This window comes from Pelobates fuscus, chromosome 1, assembly GCF_036172605.1.
Source record: "Pelobates fuscus isolate aPelFus1 chromosome 1, aPelFus1.pri, whole genome shotgun sequence".
NCBI classification, from domain to species: Eukaryota; Metazoa; Chordata; class Amphibia; order Anura; family Pelobatidae; genus Pelobates; species Pelobates fuscus.
Window position 1 is genome coordinate 199,716,085 of NC_086317.1, and position 27,077 is coordinate 199,743,161.

The window sequence follows — 27,077 nt, forward strand, 5'->3', positions numbered from 1 at the left end:
ACAGGAAGAGACGCAAGGTAGAAGCACAGAGCCAGAAGGACGGGAGGTCAGAAAATTGCTGCTACCGCCAGTCTCACGAGATTCGCAGCAAAAAATCCCTTGAATGCGTTCGATTTGCGAACCGATCGTTTGGCGAAACAGGACGAATTCGTGGGAACAAGCAAACGAACGGTCAGAATACTGGAAAAAACGTCGAACGAAAAACGAATTTGCGGCAAAATAATCGAACACGGTAAACAGTCGAATGGTACTATATGCTGCTCAAACTAACAAACGGCATAGATTCGTGATGAGTTTAGCCAAAAGAGCTTGACTCATACACAAAATCAGCCAAACAAAAGTAAGGAAACAGGCGCAAAAGGGCACCAAACAGACGGGGAGAAGGGGCGATGACCCAAAAGGCAGACATAAGGAGAGAATAAAGGAAAAATTGAAAAAAGAGCAACAAAGTAAAGCTCAAGAGAGGGGAACAAGCAATAATTCCTCAAAGGATAGTCTGGAACCCTGGGCTCAAAGGTAACATGCATAAACTTAATTTAATGCAAAAACAGAAGTAATAAACAGGAGAAAAATGTTTTACTATAAGAAATAATAATGTAGTAGTAGTAATAATAATAATAGTGAATCAAAACAGTTATAGGTAAGAGTAAATTTTGATGTACTTATCTTTGTGTGGAGCAGAAAAGAAAGTAAATATGTGGGGAGGTGCTGACTATTATACTGGGACTTGGTATGGGAGTGGCTTATCACTATGGATACCATTTTTCATTACTAATTGTACTCTTTGCTGCTATTGGTGGACAATAAAGAAAGGGTTAAGCAATATGAGCCTCCATGTCTTGACATAAAATCTGATGTGTCCAGTATGCTGCACTTTTTATGAAAATAAGGTATCAATATGCTAGGTGTGCATGGGTGAACTGCAGTGAGAGCAAATGAGTGATATACGTGATGCTTGCACACAGTGAAGCAGAAAACTGTGGCCACAGACAATGCATGTGCTATAGAGACTTGGCCTACACCCATTGTATGGTGGATACTGTTATGTTGGTGACTAAAGTCCTGTGTGGATACCCCACCGGCCCCAGGCCTCAGCAAATTTTGAGTGCATCCGACTCATTAGTCCCTTCACGGTTTACTAGCAGAACTCTACATCGGGACCTCCAATCAGACTGTTGTCTCTCGCGGGGAGTGGTGAATCTCAGTGGGGGATATGGTTGCTTAGGGGACTGTCTCAGAGTAGGCAATGGCCCAGGGAGATGTTGCACAATAGTTGACCTGACCTTTGGCGCCTAAGTGCCCATCGAGGCACCAGTATAAGCTTCCTCACACTTGGTGCTGCGGCAGGACCTTGCCCAGGGGTGCAGAGCATTTAACGGTCTGATGTAGAGTTGGTGCCAGTGGAGGCTTCTTAGAAATGCCTAGGCGACAAGATAACTTGGCCCAGAAGTCAGCGAACTGGCAGTCCATGCTCTCTGAGAGATTGGCAAACTCGGGGATCAGTTAAACTTGGTGTCCACCATTTTCACAACATTCTCGCTAAGACAGGTGAGATGGAGTTGGTTCACAGCCTCTGCAGCACAGATAGAAGTTGCCAGGATATACCTCACTGGCAGAGGGCTGAAGGGGAGACCACCAGGCAAGCGTTCAGCAACAAACAGAGGGATTGGCCACTTCCCTCGCGCTGCCTTAGAATAGTAGGCTTCAGATCTATCCCAGATGCAAGCCGCCGATCTTGGTCACGTAATACTTACCTCATGAATTCGGCGTACAGCTATAGCTGAGATCATAGGTGTGCGCACTATATATATACACACATACATATAAACGCGGCGTGTGCTTGTGCTTTAGGGTGCACAATAGGCTGCGCATGCCTATGGCTGAGATTCAGGGCTAATATTAGTAATTCCGGCTATATAGTAGCATTTCAGCACTGTGCTTACAAGAAGTGGAAACAGTCAGCGAGCTGCTAGGCTCCTCCCCCGGTTTCTGTATACTTAGCAGCACTATTTGCCAGCATTCAACTTATGTGCTTGAAAAATACATTCATTTGCAATGTCACTGCATGTGTTATGTTCATGCCTTATCCCAGTGTTATCAAATGCAAATATTTGGGGATTTTGTACTTGCAGATGCATGGTTAAAATGAAGGTGAAGGCAAAGTGATTTATTCACTAGACCAGGGATTATGGAGTATTGACAAATAGACTGCAAACTTAGCATAGCCAGTTCTTATTATCACACTTGCTTAATTATACTAACTGTGTTTTGACCTATGAAATTCACAGGTTTTTGTTTTTTTAAACAAACCATGCATGAGCCAGTGTTATTCACTAAACCAAGAATAATCAAAAAACTTGTGTAAAGGATTGAAAACTTAAAACATCACTTTAAAAATAATCAGAGAAAAAATGTTTTCAGTACGGCTGTGGTCTTTATTGAAATGATTTTACAACACAACAGCATACATAATCATATAACTTTTAGCACATCCCTGGCATTTAGCACCGTGGCCACATTGCCGCCTTATAATAGCCTGTATAACACAGTATACAAAATGTAGCCCCCTTTTTTGTAGGAAACCAAAATTGCAATAAAGACCACGACAGAATAAGAGTAATTTACATGGTAGGAGGGATGGAAGTGGCACAATATGTTATCCTTAATAGGACACTATAGTCACCAGAACTAAATCTTAATGTAGTAGTTCTGGTGAGTATTGTCTGCAGGCTTTTTGCTGGAAATGCTGACTTTTCAGAGAAAAGGCATTGTTTACGTTACAGCATAGGGTTACGTGCAGTGGCCACCTAGGACATTGCAGCACTGACATTCAGTGTCTCCACGCTGTGCATGGAGACACTGAACTTTACTCATAGAGATTCATTGATTCAATGAGGAGATGCTGATTGGCCAGGGCTATATTTGGTCTGTGAAATTTACCACGCAGACTGCCGCTTCTATAGCCCTATTGCCTGATTTAAAAAAAAATAGTGTGAGGCAGAAACTCCTTTGCTCCCAACCAATAGAAGTGCTCTGGCATTGCACGTTAAACAGATCAGCTTGTGCTGTGATAGCTCAGCCAGAGAATCAGACAAAAAAATACTACACACTGTTGATCCCTGTGTTCCTTCCAAACATATACAGACAAGGGGCTATGTATGTCCCTTGTCTGTTTACTTTTAGGCCATGGTTTGGCTTTTTTGGCCTTTAAATTAAGTTCCCTGTTTTGTTTCTTTTTTAGTGAATAAACTTAGGGTTATTTACGAAAGTGAAGATGTGAAATATAGGCAATAAACCAGGTAATTTGCACTTACAAAGCTGGTGGAAGTGTATTTGCTAATTTTTCCGAAGTGGCTATTTAGATCTAAAATGTAAAGTTTCCAGGTCATTTGCCAGCAATTACTTGTGTAGTGAATAACCATAAAGGTTTTTATTGTTTTTGTTTTTCTGGCTTCCAGCTCTAGTCTCTGTGGGGAAGGTGCCTGTCACTGTTTGTTTGTATATGAAGGAGTGCCATCCACACCCACAGCTCCTAGAATCCACAGGTTACCTGACTGCAAACTGTGTGTAAGGCGGGAATTTAGCTATAAACTCATTGCCTGGGGGTTTTAAAGTATAGTCCACTTGCAGTGCAGTATGCTGCCTCTGACGTCTATACACAGGATTTTGTTGACAGGACATGTTCCAGACTCCAGAAAATTCTTTCTGTCTGCAGCATATTTCTGTGTAGTGTCAAATAAACTTGACTGGATGGGGAGCAGTGTAAAGATTCTTACTGGAAAGTAAGGTGCATATACTGGAGCTATACTTAATGTTCTTATCAGTTTGTTTATGTTAAGTTAGTGGAAAACCTTTGGTGAAATGGAGGATTAATAGCCCACACAGTGCCTTTGGTGTGGTACCTGTTTACTAGAACACATTTTTGCTTTTAATTTTTGCACTTGAGTGTGCTCTGCTGAATAATAGGTTTATAATGAAATCACGGTGACTAGAGACTGCAAACGACATATATACATTTACCGCTTGCGTTTTGTCCCAATCATGGCAAGGGTGTTTTATATTTTCCTCACTGCAGTTGTCTCTCAGTATTTTGGTACATTAGTTTGGATTCATTTAATCTACAGGGTGGCCCGTAAGTCCCTACCCATCCATATATCTCATGTATCCAGTGTATCTGTGTGCTGCATGGGTTGGACTTATGGGCCACCCTGTATAGCTCTTTTTCCGTCTTTCTTTCTACGAGATATTCTCTGTGTTGACCTTTTACCCCTACCTGGCTTCTAATCTCATGGATAAATAATTGATCAAGGGCTTACGTCTCCGTAGGGAGGTTGAGCTTTAAAAGAAGTGATAGATGAGTATATTGCACGCCAATCCTCTGACATTGCACAGGTAATCACACCCATTAAATAACTAAGTTGAAATTGGACCCTGCACGCTAAGTTCTAGGAAATTACATAAACCTGTCCTCTGTGGCTGTGTGGCCATCACTTAGCAGGCAGGACTGCCACCTGCTGGGCAGAATTAATAATTTAATTGATCACGTGTATAGATTTGTTTTACTTTTTCCAGCAATATGCATTACATACTTTTGAATAATATGTGAATATCTATTCTCTCATTTAGCAATGCTGGCTGTCTGGGTTTGCATGTATACAAACAAGGCATTCAATGCCCTCATGGGTACTACAAAGGTTGTAATGTTTTAATCCATGACATAAAATTTATCTTTTTGTGGCATAAATTATAATAAATGTCAAATGGGTTTAGTGAGTGGTTCCCTGGCTTTGCATCTTTTTCTAAGTTGTGTTTCAAAGCTGTTGTATACAGCAAACACAGACTCAAAGGAATCCGTGTTTAAAATGGAATGAGGCAAAAATTTGATTCTTTATTAAATTAATATGCATATGCTCACCTAGAATCCTTTGCAGTAGTAACATCACTACAAATTTGTGATTTCTGTGGGAAAAGCAAGTCTTATGGCTTGTCTGGTGTGCAGATGTTTGTTTAACATTGTATTAACTATATATAGAAGTATTAAAGAGTGATATTGGTGTGTGGGTGTGTGTGTGTAGAAGTAAAAGTAAAATAAATATAATGAAATTAAAGTAAGTCAATTTAACAAGTCAGGAGCTATAGCAGAAAAAGAGTATGTAACAAAACTTAGATACAGGGGATCAATGTGGTCAGTGCAGACAATTTGCTACAGAAAAGCAATCACGCTTAGTAGAAGATGCTGCATATGGTAGATAATTCCATTAATGTAATAACTAATTATCCTAAAACAAGGAAAAGTATATGTAGACGTATAAACAACCACTAAAACACAGGTGAAGTGGTGTCACATCAATCTAAAATATTTTGCAGGATATTGAGACCAAATACAGGGACTAATGTTTGAAAATAAGAGGGAATACTCATAAATTCAAGAGTCCATAATCTTCAAACAACTCCAAATCATTGGAATGCCATGTTAAGTTGACATGTCCCTTGTCATTGCTCTATATCTGAAGGCGAATGCTTACTCTTGGATTCAGTAAGAGAATAGACTACTAAATCAAAAGGATAGATGTATGAGGGATCCCATGGTTTTCAATTAACTATAAATAAATAGAAAGCACTATTGTATTAATATGCACCCTAATGACAACTGAATCTAAGGGTAAGTATTAACATACAGATCTAGTTCTGGAAAAGGACTCCTAAATCAACAGAATATATTGTATAGTGTGGAGGATCCCATAGTCTACAGTCTACTTCAAATATATACTGACAGCAGAGGGATGTCATAGCTCACACAGTACAAGAGGGTTCTCTGAGTACTGTGATTGCAGTATGAGAGGGAGATTCCCTTCTCATGCTGCAGTTGGCAAAGACCGGCACCGATCAAAGAGCAGGGAGATTTTACCAGGGTCATGCTCATACTGGGATGACACCTAAAGGCTGGGAGGGACAATGTCATAGTTTTAAAATGTTTAAAGTTATTATGATTGGTCCCAGATCATTACCTTGGCAGGCCGAAGGCACAATAAGAAGTACAGCGGCTGAGCAAAATTGCTCAGCTACGATATTTCAAAGGTGTTAAAGAACTAATGTATTTTAAAGGATTACCCCAAGCACCATGATCACTTCAGTAATTTGAAGTGGTCATGATGCCTGAAGTCTGTATGCACAGCAATTTCCTATTAAACTCTGCACACATGGAGTTTAACCCCTTTGTTGCTAGATGTGTAACTCCATCTCTGGCAGTGTATTTTGGGGCATTATTATCCAGTCTAGTGCAATAGTTCCAGGCTGGCTAATGTCAATTCTGTGCTTGGTTATACACAGAGTTGCATTCTTTGGCTGAGAGTGGTTAACTGACACTTTTCAGCCAATGAATGACCTTGCTAGATCAGCATCTGGCCTGTGCAGATGCCAAATGCTTGTCACTGGTTGCATTGTTTAATGGTTATGATGTTTGGAGTAATCCTTCAAATAGAAAAAATGTAAAGCAATTTATTAAAAGAAATATGATTGTAAAAAATGTTATTATTATTATTGCCATTTATATAGCGCCAACAGATTCCGTAGCGCTTTACAATATTACGAGAGGGGGGATGTAACTATAAATAGGACAACTACAAGAAAACTTACAGGAACAATAGGTTGAAGAGGACCCTGCTCAAAATGAGCTTACAGTCTATAATCTGATTATTTTATTCACCTTGTTCCTAACCAACCACATTTAGTGTAGAAGTTGTTTGTGGTTTCCTTATCCTATAAACATAATTTACTCACCTTCTCTCCTTTGCAGCGCATGTCATGCCATGGCTGGCCCTGCCTCCACGGCTTAAATATGAGTCTTAAAGACCTCATCCCATCCAATGCTTTCCCAAAGGAATGCCATATTGTGCATCCTCATAGAGATGCATTGAATCAGTGCATTACTATTTTGAGTAACACTGCAGAACTGAGATAGGAAGCACCTCTAATGGCCCTTTGAGTGAGTGCCACTAGGGGTGTTACTAAGCACTTGTCACGACTAGTAATGTGGTCCAGCACGCAGAAACTATGTAAACATATACATAAGTAAGAAAAGGAAAATAATAGGAAAGAGCGTAAACCGGTCCTTAGAATGGCCGGACTAATACGCTAGAGACAGAGAATGGTCAAAGGGAAAGCCGAGGTCAAGGAAGCCAGAAAATACTCAATACCGATTAAACAAGCCAAGTCAGGGAAACCAGAGATCAGAATAACCAGGGAAACGCCAAGGATCAGGATACCAGGAAATCAGAAACACGAGAATAGCACTTTCAGGAAACCAGGAAACTGAAACCACGACATGGCAAAGTAATGGGGAAAGCTAGGGGTTTAAATACCCCTCTCTAGGCTATGATTGGTCAGAGGGCGACCTCTGACCCCAAAACGTGCGTGTGCGTTGACGTCGTGACGTCACGCACACGTTGGTATAATTCTCGGGGGCGGGGCTAGCAATAGACGCGACCACGCGGTCGGCGCCATCTTGGATCTGGGCGCGATGCCCGGAAGAACTATGTGCGCGGTTCCCGGCTCGCCGACGAGCAGGTAAGCTCGTGTAGTCGGAGCGGTCGTGCCGGTCGGGCACGACCGTGAGGCTCGGCGGGCCGGTGACCGCAACAGTACCCCCCACTCGAAGACCGCGCACCGGGCGGGAAGGACCCGGCTTAAGAGGAAAGCGGTCGTGAAACGACCGGATAAGACGGGGCGCATGGACCCGGTTAGCAGGAACCCAACAACGTTCCTCGGGACCATAACCCTTCCAGTCAACGAGATAGGACAAGACACCTCTGGATAATTTGGAGTCCATGATAGAATGGACTTCGTATTCTTCTTGATCACCCACTACCAAGGGCGGAGGAGGAGTGGATACCCTGGTGTAGCGATTGCAAGTAAGGGGCTTGAGCAGAGACACATGGAAAGTATTCGCTATTCTCATATGAGCCGGTAGTGCCAAAGAATAGGTCACTGGATTAATACGTTGGGTAACTCGAAAGGGACCAATGTACCGAGGGGCAAATTTCATGGATGGGACCTTAAGCTTGATATGTCTCGTGGAGAGCCACACCCTGTCACCTGGAAGATAGACAGGATTAGCGCCCCGTTTCTTGTCAGCTTGGACCTTTGCTCGGAATGAGGCTTTTTGCAGAGCTGAATGGACGGAATCCCAGGTATCATGAATCGATTCTAAACGGGTGTCCAAAGCGGGGATTTCTGTGTCTGAGAATGCAGAAGGTAAAATAGCGGGGTGATAACCCTGATTAACAAAGAATGGACTGTGATTAGAAGATTCATGAGTGGCGTTGTTTCTGGCGAACTCAGCCATGGGTAAGAGCTCATACCAGTTAGATTGATTGGCATTTATAAAGCAACGTAAATAAGCTTCTAAAGACTGATTCGCCCTCTCTGCTGCTCCATTTGTTTGAGGGTGATATGCTGATGAAAAGGAGAGTTCGACGCCCAATTGTTTGCAAAAGGAACGCCAAAACCTAGAAACAAACTGGGTACCTCTGTCAGATACTATGTTTTTGGGTACACCGTGCAACCGAAAGATCTCTCTCAAGAATATTTGAACAAGATCTTGAGCAGATGGTAATTTCTTAAGTGGGACGAAATGTGCCATCTTCGTGAATCTATCAATAACCATAAGGACTGTATTAAACCCGTTTGAACTGGGTAGATCCACAATGAAATCCATGGCCAAGTGGGTCCATGGAGCACTAGGTATGGGCAGTGGTTGTAACAGTCCAGGAGGTGACCTAGGAGGAACTTTAGAAACTGCACATATTTGACATGCCCCAACATAATCTTTGATATCGTTTCTAAGAGCAGGCCACCAAAATCTCCTGGAGACGGCTGAGAGAGTTTTATGGACTCCAGGATGGCCCGCTGTGAGGTTGTCATGGAACAAATCTAGTACCTTCTTTCGAAACTGAGGTGACACATACAGTTTGTCCGGAGGTTTTCCCACAGGTGCCTGAGTTTGATCTGCTATTATGGCACAGAAGAGTGGAGAAGACACTTCGGAAACAGTAGTGGCAATGAGGCATTCAGGAGGTACAATAGGATATATCTCCTGTTCTGGTACTTCATCTGTCTCAAACTGCCGAGAAAGTGCATCTGCCTTGGTGTTTTTAGTACCAGGCCGGTACGTAATTACGAAATTGAATCGGGAGAGGAACAATGACCACCTAGCCTGACGAGAGGACAGTCTCTTAGCGTCCCCAATATAAGCCAAATTCTTATGATCAGTAAAGATCAAAAGTGGCTCTTTGGAACCTTCTAAGAGATGCCTCCATTCCTTAAGGGCAAGTACAATGGCCAAAAGTTCCCTATTCCCTATGTCGTAATTCCTCTCTGCAGGTGTGAGTTTGCGAGAGTAAAATCCACAGGGATGTAAAGGCGTATCAGGACTTTCTCTTTGAGACAGAATGGCTCCAACTCCTGTTTCTGATGCATCCACCTCTAGGATAAATGGTTTGGATGGATCAGGATGGGTCAGGACAGGTGCTGAGGAAAATAAAAATTTTAATTGTTCAAATGCCTCTCTTGCTTCTTTGGGCCAAGATATACAATTTGTTCCTTTTTTTGTTAAATTGGTTATAGGGGAAATCACGGAGGAAAATCCCCTTATGAATTTGCGGTAGTAATTTGCAAAACCTATAAAGCGTTGAGTAGCTTTAAGGCCCTTGGGTAATGGCCACTGTAAGACTGCCTCCAGTTTACGAGGATCCATCTGGAAACCAGACGGAGATATAACGTATCCAAGGAATTGTATCTCCGTTTGGTCAAACTGGCATTTCTCCAGTTTACAGTAAAGGCCGTTTTGTAACAGGGTTTTCAGTACAATTCTCACATGTTCGTGATGTGTCTCTAGGTCTGGGGAATAGATGAGAATGTCGTCCAAATACACTAGAACGAACATGTGAAGGTACTCTCTTAGGACATCGTTAATAAAATCCTGGAATACCGCTGGAGCGTTACATAATCCAAACGGCATAACCAGGTATTCGTAATGTCCCATTCTGGTGTTAAATGCGGTCTTCCATTCGTGACCGTCCTTAATCCTGACTAGATTGTATGCACTTCGGAGATCGAGCTTGGTAAAGACTCGAGCTCCCTTCAATCTGTCAAATAGTTCTGATATAAGGGGAATAGGGTAGGCGTTTTTAATGGTAATCCTATTCAAACCCCTATAATCAATACAAGGGCGTAGGTCTCCTTCTTTTTTAGAGACAAAGAAGAATCCAGCCCCGGCTGGTGAGGAGGACCTACGGATATGACCCTTTCTGAGAGCCTCCTTAATGTATTCCTCTAAACAAAGATTTTCCTGGGGGGACAAGGCATAGATTCCTCCCTTGGGAGGCATAGTCCCTGGTAATAAATTTATAGTACAGTCATAAGGTCTATGAGGAGGTAACCCTTCTGACTGGACCTTGTTAAATACCTCTTTCAAATCCATATACTGTTGTGGAATTTGTGTGGTCAAGGGAGGTGTAACAGGAACATTAATGGTGCCAATAGGTTGTGGGATTTGTTTAAAGCAGACACCTTTGCATCTCTCACCCCAACTCACAATCTCTCCTTCAATCCAATCCAAACGTGGATTGTGTTTAAGGAGCCAAGGGAAACCGAGTATTATCGGAACTGTAGGTGAAGAGATAATTTGAAAGGTCATTTCTTCAGAATGGAGAACACCCACTGAAACAGTGATTGGCAGAGTTTCGTGTGTGATGAAAGGCTGGGTAAGAGGCCTCCCATCAATGGCCTCGACTGCTATAGGTTTCTCTTTATGTCTTAAGGGCAGGAGATGTTTTGCAGAGAATTCTTTGTCTAGGAAATTCTCCGCTGCCCCAGAGTCAATCATAGCCTCACATTGAACAGTAGTGTTCTCGAAAGATAAGGTTACTTTGATAAGGAAACGGTTCTTAGTCAATTTAGGGGACATATACATCACACCTAAGGTCGGTCCCCGTACGTGCCTTAGGTGTGCAAGTTTTCCGGCCGAACCGGGCATGACGACCTTAGATGCCCCTTCTTGCCACAATACATACATAACCCCTCGTTACGTCTGTGTTGTCTCTCTGCCTCAGTGAGTTTAGCACTACCCAATTGCATGGGTTCAGGTTCTGGAAGAGGCGTTTGGCTACTCACCACTGGGTTAGAGAAACGAGGGGCTATGGACAAATTAGAGCGTCTGTTACGTTGTTTGTCTTTCTCTCTCTCTCTGAGCTGGTTGTCAATGTCTATCATGTAGGCAATAAACTCGTTAAGACTAACCGGAAGGTCTCTAGCTGCAGTCTCATCGTGTATATTCTCAGCTAAACCTTCAGAGAAAGCAGCCACCAGACCGCTATTGGTCCAATCAACCTCAGACGCTAATGTCCTGAACTCTATAGCATAATCGGCTACAGAACGACTGCCTTGCTTGATTCGCATAAGGGCTTTGGCAGCATTCTTCTCCCTGCCTTTAGGTTCAAATGTAGCTTTAAAGGCCGTAAGAAAGGTATTGTAATCACGGGCTACTGCGTCACCACTTTCCCATAAGGGGTTAGCCCAGGTCAAAGCTTTTCCAGTTAATTGGTTCATCAGATAGCCTATTTTTGATCTATCTGTTGGGAATGAACCTGGGGAGGCCTCAAAGTGGTATTCAATTTGGTTTAAAAAACCTCTGAATTCCTTAGAATCACCTCCATAGCGGGGGGGCGGTGACAAGGTTATGGACGGTGGTTTATGTGGTACGGGAACCACTACAGGTGGCGGAACCACAGGTGGTACCGGAGGGACCTCTAAATAGGCAGTCCTCTGGAGCAAGGTCTGAAATGCCTGGGCAAATTGGTCTAACCTGTGGTCCATATCCTCCACCCTACTCTCACATGCGATCATATGCTTGCATAGTTCTGCAGGATCCATGGCCATGTCGTAATGTCACGACTAGTAATGTGGTCCAGCACGCAGAAACTATGTAAACATATACATAAGTAAGAAAAGGAAAATAATAGGAAAGAGCGTAAACCGGTCCTTAGAATGGCCGGACTAATACGCTAGAGACAGAGAATGGTCAAAGGGAAAGCCGAGGTCAAGGAAGCCAGAAAATACTCAATACCGATTAAACAAGCCAAGTCAGGGAAACCAGAGATCAGAATAACCAGGGAAACGCCAAGGATCAGGATACCAGGAAATCAGAAACACGAGAATAGCACTTTCAGGAAACCAGGAAACTGAAACCACGACATGGCAAAGTAATGGGGAAAGCTAGGGGTTTAAATACCCCTCTCTAGGCTATGATTGGTCAGAGGGCGACCTCTGACCCCAAAACGTGCGTGTGCGTTGACGTCGTGACGTCACGCACACGTTGGTATAATTCTCGGGGGCGGGGCTAGCAATAGACGCGACCACGCGGTCGGCGCCATCTTGGATCTGGGCGCGATGCCCGGAAGAACTATGTGCGCGGTTCCCGGCTCGCCGACGAGCAGGTAAGCTCGTGTAGTCGGAGCGGTCGTGCCGGTCGGGCACGACCGTGAGGCTCGGCGGGCCGGTGACCGCAACAGCACTAATGTAAACACTGTCTTTTCTCTCTATAGACACCAGAACCACATTACGCTGTAGTGGTTCAGGTGACTACAGGGTCCCTTTGAGCCAAGGACAAGTATTTTGATCTACATAAAAAAATTCAAGCATATTACTTGCCATATAAATATGAAATAGTACTATTTCCTGTTTCATTTACTGCTTCTCAATCTTTCTTTTGCATATCCTTGTTGACTTACTACTTTAAATTGTTAGATAGCAAAATAAATACCCAAGAGTTCAGGTTACAATACATTAGCACAGAACAATTATGATAGATATATAATCATGCTCAGGGCCTTGCACTTGACATCCCCCATAGATGCGAAATTCCACGGTGGTATAGTTATTGAAAAAGAGAGCACGCTTTGATACCCAAAGTCTCCATTTTAGTCCACAGACTTAAAAGGTTCTGAGTAAAGGAGGGCAAGCAAAGGCTGCAGACAAGAAGTACCTTTCTGTGTTCAAAATTAGTTATAATGGGGAGAGGGGACACATGAGCACTACAGTAAATTGTAGTGGTTATTGTGCTTGAAATGTTCATTTAATGTACATAATTGATGGCAGCATTATTGCAGAACTGCAGCAAGTTAGTTGATGTACCAGTCAGACATCAGGCAAAAATCAGCACATTTTTCACTTGAGCTTAGAGCAGAGAGAGCAGCCAGCAGAACCTAACTTGGAGAGAAAGTTTATCATCAGCAGAGGGGAGACTGAGCTTGACACTGAGCAGTGGAACTTATCTGAGGAGGCGGAAACTTGGATGGAAACAAAAGGGGATGACATAGACAGTTTAAGAGTACTAGTATGTAAAATGTTAAAAGGAAATTCAAACTCCATTATCCCAGATGATATGGAATGCAAAAGGGTGACTAATTTTGTAGCAGTGATGGGTAATGAGATGCAGAAATGAAAGAAAAGGGGAAGCCAATTTAAGGGTGAGAGGAATGTAAAAGATGGGAAAAGAAACAGTGATTTTTAGACTCGCACATCTGTCCCTTAGTATCTTGTAAGACCTGGAGCTCAAAAGACAGGTTTAAAAATATTGGCCATAGCGGCCGTAGGCTTTGATAAGTTACCCGTACTATTATTGTCTGCTGTTTACAAGACTGGCTGACTAGTTTTGTTCTCTTTCCATCATATATCTTGCTTTATGGCTGTCGTATACTTGCGTCACTTAAGCTCACAAGGATTAAATACGATTTGTCTCTTTGGTATTTTTTTTTTTTTCGTGCCTGTGTCTTGGTGATAGATCACAGACCCTGAATAAGAAAGTTGCCAATGGCAGAGTCCACAGACTCTTCTTTTGTGGCTTAAACTACAACTGATGACCTGTGTGATATACAGAGATGAGATACATATGCTACATAATAGGGACCTAAGTACTATATGAAAATAATGGGATTTTGGAGACATTAAAATAAACCTTATGACTAAGAAACAAGAATCCTGAGATGGCATTCATTTCTAAAAGTCTACTTTTATGTATCTTTTCTGTTACTTGTTTTGTACATTTTCGGCCAAGAGTAATATGTTAAGGATTGGGTGTCATAGTGAAGTAGTTGTTGGCGTTATTAATAATCTGCACATCAGAGCCAAGTACTAAATGGATGCATTTTTATAGTCGCTGATGTGATCTAGTTGCTAACGGATGGGGGCTCCGGAGGAGGAGACAAAAGTGACAAAGGGGGGAACCATTGTTTTCAGCCTGGCCCCTACCCATTAGCGGTGAGTGAGGGCCCTAAGTGACAAAAGGGAGGAACCTTATTCTCCCTCAATTAGTAGTGGGTGGCCTAAGTGACGTATATTGCCCCCCCCCAGCCCGACAGCTACTTGTAAAAATAAAGTCCTCCCTGCCCACAAGTGACTAGGGGTTCCCCAAGCCCCTAGTCACCCTCATCCCACCCAATAAAATATAAACCTACCTACCCCCCACCCTAATAATATTGAGGGGGGGGGGGGGGAGTGTGATTGACTGCCTGGCACCTCAACCGGGCGCCTCCACCAATCGCTGCTTCCTAGTGATTACCGAGTACCACAAGCACCACACCAGACACTATCCGCACTATAGTCGCACTTCCAGCGTTACAGCTTGGTTGGGGTCTCTCTGCCCTCCACCCACAATGGACCCAAAACCAGGAACCAGTTTCCAGTGGGTAGACCTCTCATCCAAGAGAGTGTAGCAATATGCTCTTAAAAGAGCAAGTGATTATAATTCCAGGTGATTATAGTGATGTAGCAATCCCCAGAGTAGATACAGCTGTTTCCCCCACACATGAGATGAGACTATGTTGAGGGTAAGCAGGAACACATTTATTGGCAGCCACAACTGGCCTTATATGCAGGTCCCCATGCAAGGGGCACACCCCTGCAGGGGCGGACTGTCCGGTCGGGCACTTCGGACGTGGTCCGAGGGCCCGGCCGGGAGGGGGGCCCGCCGCAGCCGTGCACATAATGTGCACGGCTGCAAAGTTATTCACTGTGGAGATCGGGGCCCGGGCCCGGCGCTGTAATATTCACTTACTGCTGTATCAGGAGGAGGAGGAGGAGGGGCCCGGTCCTGTGCGCGGAGGCGCGTCGACGTCACTACGTGACGCGATGACGTCGACGGGCGCTGCCTGCACGGGACCGGAATCCACATGGGTCAGCCATCTTCACATTCCAGGCCCAGCAACCAGCCAGGTAAGCCACAGACCCCCCGGCCAGCCACAGGGCCCCAGCCACAGGCCCCAGGCCAGCCAGCAAGCCACAGGCCCCAGGCCAGCCAGCAAGCCACAGGCCCCAGGCCCCAGCCAGCAAACCACAGGCCCCAGGCCCCAGCCAGCAAACCACAGGCCCCAGGCCCCAGCCAGCAAACCACAGGCCCCAGGCCCCAGCCAGCAAACCACAGGCCCCAGGCCCCAGCCAGCAAACCACAGGCCCCAGGCCCCAGCCAGCAAACCACAGGCCCCAGGCCCCAGCCAGCAAACCACAGGCCCCAGGCCCCAGCCAGCAAACCACAGGCCCCAGGCCCCAGCCAGCAGGCCCCAGGCCCCAGCCAGCAGACCCCAGGCCCCAGCCACAGGGCCCCAGCCACAGGGCCCCAGCCAGCAAGCCACAGGGCCCCAGGCCCCAGCCAGCAAGCCACAGGGCCCCAGGCCCCAGCCAGCAAGCCACAGGGCCCCAGGCCCCAGCCAGCAAGCCACAGGGCCCCAGGCCCCAGCCAGCAAGCCACAGGGCCCCAGGCCCCAGCCAGCAAGCCACAGGGCCCCAGGCCCCAGCCAGCAAGCCACAGGGCCCCAGGCCCCAGCCAGCAAGCCACAGGGCCCCAGGCCCCAGCCAGCAGACCTCAGGCCCCAGCCAGCAGGCCACAGGGCCCCAGGCCCCAGCCACAGGGCCCCAGGCCCCAGCCAGCAAGCCACAGGGCCCCAGCCAGCAAGCCACAGGGCCCCAGGCCCCAGCCAGCAAGCCACAGGGCCCCAGGCCCCAGCCAGCAAGCCACAGGGCCCCAGGCCCCAGCCAGCAAGCCACAGGGCCCCAGGCCCCAGCCAGCAAGCCACAGGGCCCCAGGCCCCAGCCAGCAAGCCACAGGGCCCCAGGCCCCAGCCAGCAAGCCACAGGGCCCCAGGCCCCAGCCAGCAAGCCACAGGGCCCCAGGCCCCAGCCAGCAAGCCACAGGGCCCCAGGCCTCAGCCAGCAAGCCACAGGGCCCCAGGCCCCAGCCAGCAAGCCACAGGGCCCCAGGCCCCAGCCAGCAAGCCACAGGGCCCCAGGCCCCAGCCAGCAAGCCACAGGGCCCCAGGCCCCAGCCAGCAAGCCACAGGGCCCCAGGCCCCAGCCAGCAAGCCACAGGGCCCCAGGCCCCAGCCAGCAAGCCACAGGGCCCCAGGCCCCAGCCAGCAAGCCACAGGGCCCCAGGCCCCAGCCAGCAAGCCACAGGGCCCCAGGCCCCAGCCAGCAAGCCACAGGGCCCCAGGCCCCAGCCAGCAAGCCACAGGGCCCCAGGCCCCAGCCAGCAAGCCACAGGGCCCCAGGCCCCAGCCAGCAAGCCACAGGGCCCCAGGCCCCAGCCAGCAAGCCACAGGGCCCCAGGCCCCAGCCAGCAAGCCACAGGGCCCCAGGCCCCAGCCAGCAAGCCACAGGGCCACAGGGCCCCAGCCAGCAAGCCACAGGGCCCCAGCCAGCAAGCCACAGGGCCCCAGCCAGCAAGCCACAGGGCCCCAGCCAGCAAGCCACAGGGCCCCAGCCAGCAAGCCACAGGGCCCCAGCCAGCAGGCCCCAGGCCAGCCACAGGCCCCAGGCCAGCCAGCCACAGGCCTCAGGCCAACTACCCAGCAGCCGGCAACAGGTCGGCCACAGTAGCCAGCCACAACCCAGCAGCCGGCCACAGGCACCCACAGCCCTGCAGCTGGCCACCACAGGCCACCAGCCGGCCACCACAAGCCAGCCGGCCACCACAAGCCAGCCGCCGCCCACAAGCCAGCCGCCGCCCACAAGCCAGCCGCCGCCCACAAGCCAGCCGCCGCCCACAGGCCAGCCGCCGCCCACAGGCCAGCCGCCGCCCACAGGCCAGCCGCCGCCCACAGGCCAGCCGCCGCCCACAGGCCAGCCGCCGGCCACAGGCCAGCCGCCGGCCACAGGCCAGCCGCCGGCCACAGGCCAGCCGCCGGCCACAGGCCAGCCGCCGGCCACAGGCCAGCCGCCGGCCACTACAGGCTGCCAGCCAGCCTGCCTATAGCAAGCCCACAGCCTGCCAGCAAGCCACAGGCCTACAGCCAGCAACAACACAGCCTGCCAGCAAAAGCCAGTAGGCACACAGCCTGCCAGGTGCAGCCTGCCAGCCGGAGCCAGCAAGCCCACAGCCTGCCAGCCAGCAAGCCAACAGCCTGCCAGCCGCAGCCAGCAAGCCCTCAGCCTGCCGGCAGTAGCCAGCAAGCCCACAGCCTGCCAGCAAGCCCACAGCCTGCCAGCCGCAGCCAGTAAGCCCACAGCCTTCCAATAATTCTAATGGGACCTGGAGGAAATTATTTCTAACACACTCTCTAAAGGACACTGAGATAGCCTCTGCTAGAATGCTCCCCCCCCCCCTCCATGGCCCATTAGCCCTCAATTGTAGTTTCTACTGGGGCCTCGAAGGGATTATTGCACTTTTGTTCCTTGTGTCTAAAGATTGTGTAGGGTGTGGCTGGAGGCGGTGCATGGAGGCGGGACATGGGTGGCGCTTGCTGCGGAGTATGGGTGGGGCCTGTAAGGGGGCCCTTGATTTATTTTGCCCGGGGGCCCTGAGGGTTCTCAGTCCGCCCCTGCACCCCTGTCAACCTGAGCGTAGACTACAGTAAAAACATACACACGATTACATTGGCTATCAGGTCCAGGATACTCACATATAAAATAGGTCAATCCCTACCCTGTGCATAGGAGATAATTGAGTCAGGAACTGTACTAAACGCCATTATCTCCAGGCACAGAAAACATACATTTTAAAAACCTCCCGAAAGTACCCCTAAAACACATGGAAACCCCACAAAAGTCACAGCCCCGATCTGTTACTATTTATCTAAAAGGTATATCTATTTGCATGCAAGCTCCGCCTAAAACATAGTAAAGAGTTACAAGTAAAAAACTTACACATTACATATGAATGCATATTAACACATAACACATTGATAAGAGAATACTGAACTTATAGATCTGATTATGAAAACAATTTACCTAGGCACGACTTATTAAATAGTGCTGTGTATTATATTTAAGATAATAAAGTGCATATTATTGTATATAAATTGCATATAGTAATATTTAAAGTGCTTATCATTAATAAAGTGCTAAAGAGGAGCAAGTTTAGTAAAGTGAGACAATATGCTTATAAAGTGCAGCCATATGTTTGTAAAGTGCAATATTTATAAAAAAAGTGCTATTATGTGATAGTAAAGTCAAAAAATGCCTGAAAATTTGTGAAAAATATCATATAAAAATGCAAAAATAGAGTGGAAAAAGATATTATATATATTGTGATCAAATGTAATTTTTATATCTGGCCAGTTGTCTTAATCAATGATTTAAAGGAAAAATGTATAACATCATACTACGTCATACTACGTGTATTTTTTTTTAAATGAATATATACATATATTAATATAAAAATACACTAAGAGTAAAATTACACACGTGTGTGTGTGTGTGTGTGTGTGTGTGTGTGTGTGTATATATATATATAATAACTATATATTTTTTTTAAATTCTTTATTTTGGGTGTGCACAGAATAAACAGGTAGCCGGTATGCGCCACAACAGCGACATCCAGTAAAGAAGGTAAACATTGATAGTACAGGTCATGGCTTACGTTATACAGGCACAGTTTTATAATTTTAGGATCCAGTGATCATCAATCAGTGTGGTTTAATATAATAACAGTGACTGAGTCACACCACACAAAAACAAAAGTTTTAGACTTTAGAAAAACAGGCTTTTCTAAAATTAGAATATGTGTAAAGGAGTCATTATCAGACTGGAGCAATTTAAATGGAGTCCAAAAGAAATGGGATTATTTAAAAGTTGCACTACTGAAGGCAACAGAAAATTGCATTAGGCTTGTCAGTAAAAGCAAAAAATTCAAGAAACCACTGTGGTACTCCGCAGATGTGGCCAAAATAGTAAAAAACAAAAAGTTAGCATTTAGTAATTATAAAAAAACCAGAGTGAGGAAGACAGAATGACCTATAAGATTAGGCAGAAAGAGGCTAAGCAAGTTATAAGAGCTTCCAAATCACACACAGAAGAGAAAATAGCACAGTCAGTAAAAAAAAAGGGGGACAACTTTTTTTAGATACCTAAATGAGAAAAGAAAAGTAAAACAAGGATTAGTTAGATTAAAAACAAAAGAAGGAAGGTATGTAGATGAGGATAAAGGTCTAGCTGACTGCCTCAATGAATATTTTTGTTCGGTATTTACAGATGAAAATGAAGGAAAGGGACCTCAGTTAAGAAAAAGGATAAATGAGTCATTTATTACACGTGAGTTTACAGAGGAAGAGGTTCTATTTCAACTGTCAAAAGTAAAGACAAATAAGTCAATGGGGCCTGATGGAATACACCCAAAGCTATTAAAAGAGCTTAGTGGTGTACTAGCAAAACCATTAACAGATTTATTTAACCAATCATTGATAACAGGAGTAGTCCCAGAAGATTGGAAGTTAGCGAATGTTGTGCCCATTCACAAGAAAGGTAATAGGGAGGAGTCGGGCAACTATAGGCCAGTAAGCCTTACTTCAGTAGTGGGGAAAGTGATGGAAACCATGTTAAAGGATAGGATTGTTGAACATCTAAAAACACATGGATTTCAAGATCAGAGACAACATGGGTTTACTTCAGGGAGATCATGCCAAACTAATCTTATTGATTTTTTTGATTGGGTAACTAAAATTATAGATCAGGGTGGTGCAGTAGACATTGCTTACCTAGATTTCAGTAAGGCTTTTGACACTGTTGCACATAGAAGGCTTATAAATAAACTGCAATATTTAAGTTTGGATTCCAATATTGTTGAATGGGTAAGGCAGTGGCTGAGTGACAGGCAACAGAGGGTTGTAGTCAATGGAGTATATTCGAAGCTTGGGCTTGTCACCAGTGGGGTACCTCAGGGATCTGTACTTGGACCCATTCTTTAATATTTTTATTAGTGATATTGCAGAAGGTCTTGATGGTAAGGTGTGTCTTTTTGCGGATAATACTAAGATATGTAACAGGGTTGATGTTCCTCGTGGCATGTATTGCTGCATTCCCTTACGGTAAACTAGGCAGTGCTTATGATCGATCAGGGTCCCATTAACAAGAAAGGTGGTTGCCTTCTGATGAGGTCTGGCCGCTTTTCAAGACATTAGCTGGGTAGTTAGACAATGCAACTCTATAAGATGTAAAATACTAAATACTTTAACATTATTTTAGCTCATTGTAAACCTACGGACAGTTCAGTAGTATAGTGTAGTGGGTTGTAGGCAATGTAATCACCAGCCCTCTAGTTTTACTCAATTTAGATGTAAGTAGTGTATAAGGTTAATGACAGTAGCATTCCATTTTACAATCAATTAGCGTTTTATGTCAACCCAGGACTAAACAAGAGGAGGAGAGCTGCGTGTAACTTCTATTAATTCAAACAATCTCCTGCACCAATATAAAGTGAGACACTACGTTGAGTCCGATTGGTTAAATTAATAAGTATAGCTCATGGAGCCTAACTGCTAAGTAGCATGTTATTAGGAGTACATCAAAGTAAGGTAAATTAAGATGAATAACCATAGAAAAGTAACATAAAAGTATGGCGCTTGCTTAAAACTGGGCTAGGTTATGCTTAGTTGGACTTAGTATGCAATTTACCGCCTGTGATGGTGTGTAGAGGAATACGGTGACTTGTAGCCATCAAACAAGAAACAACTAATAAGATCAGAACCAATATATACATAAGGAAAAAGGGAAAAAGGGTGGCCACCCTGTTGTTGGAGGGTATGCGTTTCCAAACTGTGAGTCCGGTATTTAGAGGGTGTCTTCAGGGAGGATGTGGGCCTCCTGATCGGTGCGGGGTTCGGAGTAAATTAAGAGGTCGACCATTGGCTCCCTAATTGAAGAGTGTCCCTGCCATCACAAGGAGGTTTCCGATGCCATCGAGTCTGCCTGTTAGGTGGTAAGCGCCACATAGGGTTCAGGTGTTCGGCCCGTCGGCACAAATGGAACAGATCTCGCTGGGTCCCACGAGTGCTGGGGTGACCTTGCATCCTTGCCGGGCTGTCTGTGTGAGGGAGTCCGGCGGCAGGCCCAGTGCTTGCAGTAGCGGTGTCGCGTCGTTCAGCTCCCTGATCTGATGGGAGTCAGCTTCCTGTTGCACGGTAAGCACGTGGGTTGTTTGCCACCGATATTTGAGGCCTCTTTGGCGAAGGAGCGTGGTGAGTGGTTGGAGGGATCTCCTCCATGCCAGGGTACCCCGCAATAGATCGGCGAGGAAATGCAATGTCATCCCCTCAAATTGAAATGGTGTCTTCTCCCTTAAGGCGTTTTGAAGCATTGTCTTGTCAGTTCTTGATTGTAATGTGAGTATAATATCACATGTGGCCTCTGAAGGTGCTCTGGGGGATTTAGGAATGCGAAATATTTTTGCGTGGTGACCTTGTTGGCCTGCATGGGTGGCAGTATTTTGGTAATGAGGCGAGCCACTACTCGGGCCAGGTCTGCATCTGGAATATTTTCAGTGAATCCCCTTATTTTCATGTTGTCCCTTCGACCTGCATCCTCTTGTTCAGCCATGTGGTGTTCGAGGAGCGCTTGCTGGTGCTGGATGTCGAGTATGTTTTGCCTGATTTCCCCAATGTCTCGGGTGGTGTCCGAGGCTGTGTGTTCCAATGCGTTTAGGCGGGTTGTCATCCCTTGTATGTCCCCCCTGAGTGCCTCGATATCATTGTGCAGATCCTTATGGTGGTCTGCGAGCAGCCGCGTGAGGGCCGCAATTGTTAACGGAGCTGTCTCTGGGTTAGGACTGGGTAATTGTGGAGATCTCACCGCCTTGGTTGCCGGCAGGTAGTCTTCCTCGGATGGATCGGCCGAAAAATCGGAGCAGCCGCCATGTAGCGCCGCCATGTCTGGTCCACATGCCCCGCGGGCCTGCTTCCACATGTCGCCTATCGTGAGGCCGGGCGGGTGTTTTGCGGCCGGCGTTTTCTTGATTTTCCTCCCCATGTTGCTTTGGGATACTGCTGTATGTCTTTGTGGGTCGTTTTTAGGGTTTTTCCCCGAGTTTCAGGGGTTGTTTCACCCGGTTTTCCCGATTTGCCGACGGAGCTCTCAACTCGTGCGACTGCTTGCCTCGGAGGTCAGACCGGAAGCCCATAATAATAACTATATATTATGTATATGTGTGTGTATATATATATATATATATATAAAACTGTATTTTGATATTAATATATTTATATCATAATACACTTAGGAAAAAAATATATATATATATTTATTTACACGTCCAACACAAAAACGGTCGTTAAGGACAAATAGGAGGCCTGGACCGGCGATCACGGTCAGTGGGGACTGCCGGAGACCCCAGCAGTCCCCCTGCAGCAGCTCTGGCCACCCCTCCAGAGCCATGACCTTGGTTGGCTTAAGCCAACTAATCAGAGTGCTTTGACAGGTATATCTTGAGTCTTGCAGGTAACCAATTGCACTGTGTCCCATGCCATGCAGAGCCCACGCTTGGGGAGGATGGATTATTTTTTCTTGTCTAGATTTTTTTTTCTTTTTTTTGTCTTTCTGATGAATTAACGAATAGCCAAAATTCATGTCCAAGTTGTGTTCAACTCGGCATGCGCAGGAATTTCATTGCTATTTCGTGACAGATGACGGTCCCACAGGATCTTCGTCTGTCCATACTAAGATGGCAACGCCTAGGACATAGATCCGGGCAAAATATAAAGTTTACATTTTTTTTTATTTATTTTTTTGTGCACTAGTTACAGTGGAGGATCTCAGGGCATTTGGCTGGGATGACAAATGTAGTGGAATCAGGAGAGGGTTAAAAAACAAACAGAGAGGGTTAAAAAACAAACACTTTAAAAAGCACTCTTAATGAGGTGGCTTTTGTGGCATAGATGCTGTTCCTGCATCCTTGTGGTTGAAAACTGTGAATCTCATGAAAGAGAGCAATATTTTCATGTTTGTCAATCTGATGGCCATTAGGAGCTTCTGACACAAATAGATTCAACAATTTAATGTTAACACCAGACTCTGTGTGTCTAATACTTATGTATGAAAAATTGGCAGATTGGACAAAAGCCATCTGTATTGAGGACTTGAGCAAGGGAGGATTGTGCATCAGAGGAGTCTTTCCCAACACTGTGCTCATTGCTCCCCCACCCCTTTAAAGGTAGTGTATGGGCTAAGGGGATGTGTAAACTCATACACTACCAGTGCTGCTTTGAGATAAGTGGCTGTTACAGTGCTGCAAGGTAGCTACTTCTGCTGCTGCCATTGATTCAGCTCCGCAAAAGCTGCATCTAAAAAGGTGACAGCTTCCACTAAACCAATGAAAACCAAGGCATGGATGTCCTGGTTCTGCCCAGGATTATGGCCTCTAGACTTCATAGTGTTAGACCATACCTTATACCCAGGGCCGGCGCTAACATTAAGGCGAATAAGGCATTCGCCTAGGGCGCCGGCCTCTGGGGGGCGCCCACCGGGAGGTTTCCTGGTGGGCTGCCTGGGGCTGGAGTGCTGGGCGAACGGTTTCTTAGCCACCCCCCAGCGCAGTCATTCAGCTGCTGGGCTCTCTCTGCAGCCACTTGCCTGCTCGGGAGAGGGGTATGCTGTAACCCCAGCACCCGAGCAGAGCACTCAGTTTCCAGCAGGCAGGGGAAGCCGGGACATGACTTGGTATCCCGGCTGCCCCCTGCCTGTGAACACCGGAAGCACTCTGAGGGGAGCAGGAAGCAGCATGTGCTCATAGTGCACGGCTCTCCTGCTCCCCCCACCAGGAACAGCACCAGCTACCTGCAGGATGGACCCCTCTGCTCCATTCACAGCACTTATGAATGGTAGATCTGAAGGTAAGGGGAACTGATTATGTGTATGAGTGTGTGATGGTAAATTAGTCTGTGTTTATTGAATTGCTGTGTTTTTGTGTGTAAATAAAGTGTGACTATATGTAAAGTGGTGTGAGTTTGTGCTTGAGTGACAGTGTGTGCGTTAGTGAGAGTGTGTAACTGAAATTGTGTGTGCATGTCAGTGACAGTGTGTTTGTTTGTGTGTGTGTGTGTGTGTGTGATACTGTGTGTTAGTGACTGTAAATTACATTGTGCATGTCAGTGAGAGTGTGTAAGTGACACTGTGTATGTCAGTGAGTGTGTGTGTGTCAGTGAAGCTGTGTGTATGTCAGTGATAGTGTGTGAGTGTCACTGTGTGTGTGTTAGTGACATTGTGTATGTCAGTGAATGTGTAACTGACACTATGTCAGTGAGAGTGTGTGTTAGTGAAAGTGTGTGAGTGACACTGTGTATGTCAGTGTTTGTGTGTTTAACTGGCACTGTATGTCAGTGAGTGTGTAAGCGACACTATGTATGTCAGTGAAAGTGTGTTAGTGAAAATGTGTATGTATGTCAGAGTGTGTGTGACAGTGTGTGTGCTAGTGTGTGACCATGTAATTAGATACTTATATGTTAAATTATATTTAAAATATATGTTAATAGAATTCTATATTAAACCGAAAAAATGTTAGTAGTAACATAAATTAAATCTCAATATTATTACAAATGAAACGGCACCACATGCATTGAAAAAGAGTGTGTGGATATATTTATTAGGCGGTATGTGTCTATTGATCTATGCATTCGGCAGTATGGGTGTATGAATGTATTTATTAGGCGGTGTGTGTGTGTGAGGATTTATGTAATGTGCATATGGTTGATTGTATGTAATAGGCAGTCTGTGTGGATGGATGTATTAGGCAGTGTGTTTATATGTATGCATATACTGGATGAGTGTTTTTACGCAGTGTGTTCATTACAATTCAGAATTTAGTAAATAAACCTGTGAGAGAATGTAGTTGCCTTCATGAGGGGGCGGCAAAATGGATTGCTGCCTAGGGCGTCAAGAATCCTTGCACCGGCCCTGCTTATACCATGCAGGAATTATACACTGCAGGAGTAGAAAACATGAGCTGTCCAAATAATAACAATGTACCAGGAAAAGTACATTGAGATTACTCTGGTTTTCAAGCAAGTCCTGGAGCTGTAACCTTAGCCCAACATCCAGGGGTTGTTACTAAATCATGATCTTCTTTTCAAAAAATTATATTGCAAAGTGTCAGTGTAGTGTAGTTATATAAATGTCCTGGCCTTCAAAAATTAGTTTTGAGTTTTGCTTACTCATGCCCTAACCCTAATTAGAAAAACAAACTGGTGATATAAATGATAGCTGGAGTGTTTATTTGGGAGTAATTAATGCCTTCTTGTGTTTTCATTCATTCTCACATATACCTTTTATGACTGTCTCAATCATAAAATTTGTGTTTGTAATATGAATAAAATTAATGGAAAAAGAAAAACGCGCACACACACCTTTTACCTAAGAAGCGTTATTACACTTATTTTACTACATAGTTTTAGTTGTCTATTTACTCTTTTTAGAAATCCCTTCCCTTATCGCACATTTTGGCCACTCACCACCTCACCATGGTTTCTGCTTTTTTTTCTTTTCTTTTTTTTTTTAAGGGGAAATTGCAATATTTCCTCTTTATTTCATTGCATACTCCCACCCCCTTTCATGTTTCTGAAGAAATGTAAGGGCACTTTTGTTAATATGTTGCTGTGTTTCCAGCATGACATTTTGAGATTAGATTTCTGGGCAGCTGTGCTTCAAGACTTTCATAGGACATGTTAAAGCAGATTTTCCGTCCCAAGACCAGGATGAAAGAGGCAAGTTCTCTGCTCCTTAGATCATGGTTTATGGAGTTGTGCAATCAATTTTATATTCTAGTATATGGAGCTCTATCTTTCCTCATCTTTCTTCGTAACAGGTGATACCTGACATTACTTGGGAATAAAGAGCTTTTTCGTTTTGCACAAGATATTGCCATGAGTTGGTGGTCTTTAGAAAGAGAATATTGTGTTTTTACTTAAACGCAATATTGTATGCTCAAGTTCTTATACTACTGCCAAGCAGTGCATAAGTTAAGTATACTAATATGTTTTTGAAAAGTATTTGGGTGGTACACCTGATTGCTAAACTATCAAATCTTGATTACTTTTCATTTTATTTACTTTTGTAGTCTTTTAATAGTCCTAGAAGAAAGAGGAAGTATATATGTGTGTACACTCAAATACGCAATAGATATATAGCTCAAAGTAAAAACATGGTAAACTCATCTTTTACATTCCTTGCATCACAAGGGGATTTCACAACAACATAATTGACAGACTGCCACAACAATAATTTTTAGCTTAGATCCAATAATTTATATATATATTTTGTATTTTATCTTTATGTCCAACGGTACTTTTGAGATGATCAATAACCGTATATTTTGAGACACAGTGTAGGTTATGGTGGGTGTGTGTTCCATACAGAAGGTGACGCCCTAATTTATTTTGTGTGTATTCCGGTACTACGGTGGAGGTGGAGGTGGAGGAAGTTGAAATGTATGCATTTTTAACTAAACTGCTTTCAGTTTCTGAAGATAACAGATTAAGGGGTGATTAGGGTTGTTGGCAACAAAACCTTTCCTTTTGGCCTTCTGCCTCTCTCTTTGTGGGCACTGGGTCCCATGGAAAAGGATGTCAAAATCCCAGGATTGTGGACGTTGTTGTCTCTTTTTATGCAGAAAAAGCAGAGGGACAAATCTCGCTGTTCTATCCCAGAGAGAGGATTCCTGGGAAGCCAGGTCAGTAGCTAAATAGGCATACTGGTAGAAACCTTTTGATTCTGGGTTTTTATTATTAAGCCAGAGAAATATTTTCTTACTTTGTGATGGAGTTGCG

General features: G+C 45.2%; 1 protein-coding gene across 3 annotated transcripts in view; it reads left to right on the top strand.

The window, feature by feature from the left end:
- RPS6KA1 (ribosomal protein S6 kinase A1) overlaps positions 1 to 27,077 on the top strand; it is a 163,600-nt gene that overhangs the window by 83,773 nt on the left and 52,750 nt on the right. The window contains exon 1 of one of the 3 annotated variants that reach the window (XM_063453382.1): positions 25,899 to 26,015. The exons of 1 other annotated variant lie outside the window; for it this stretch is intronic. In XM_063453382.1, coding sequence (XP_063309452.1) covers positions 25,974 to 26,015 — 42 coding nt within the window. In that variant the 5' untranslated portion in view covers positions 25,899 to 25,973. Of the gene's footprint in view, positions 1 to 25,898; positions 26,016 to 26,848; positions 26,981 to 27,077 lie in introns of those variants that run through there. One more of the 3 variants, XM_063453366.1, reaches the window with a different exon arrangement.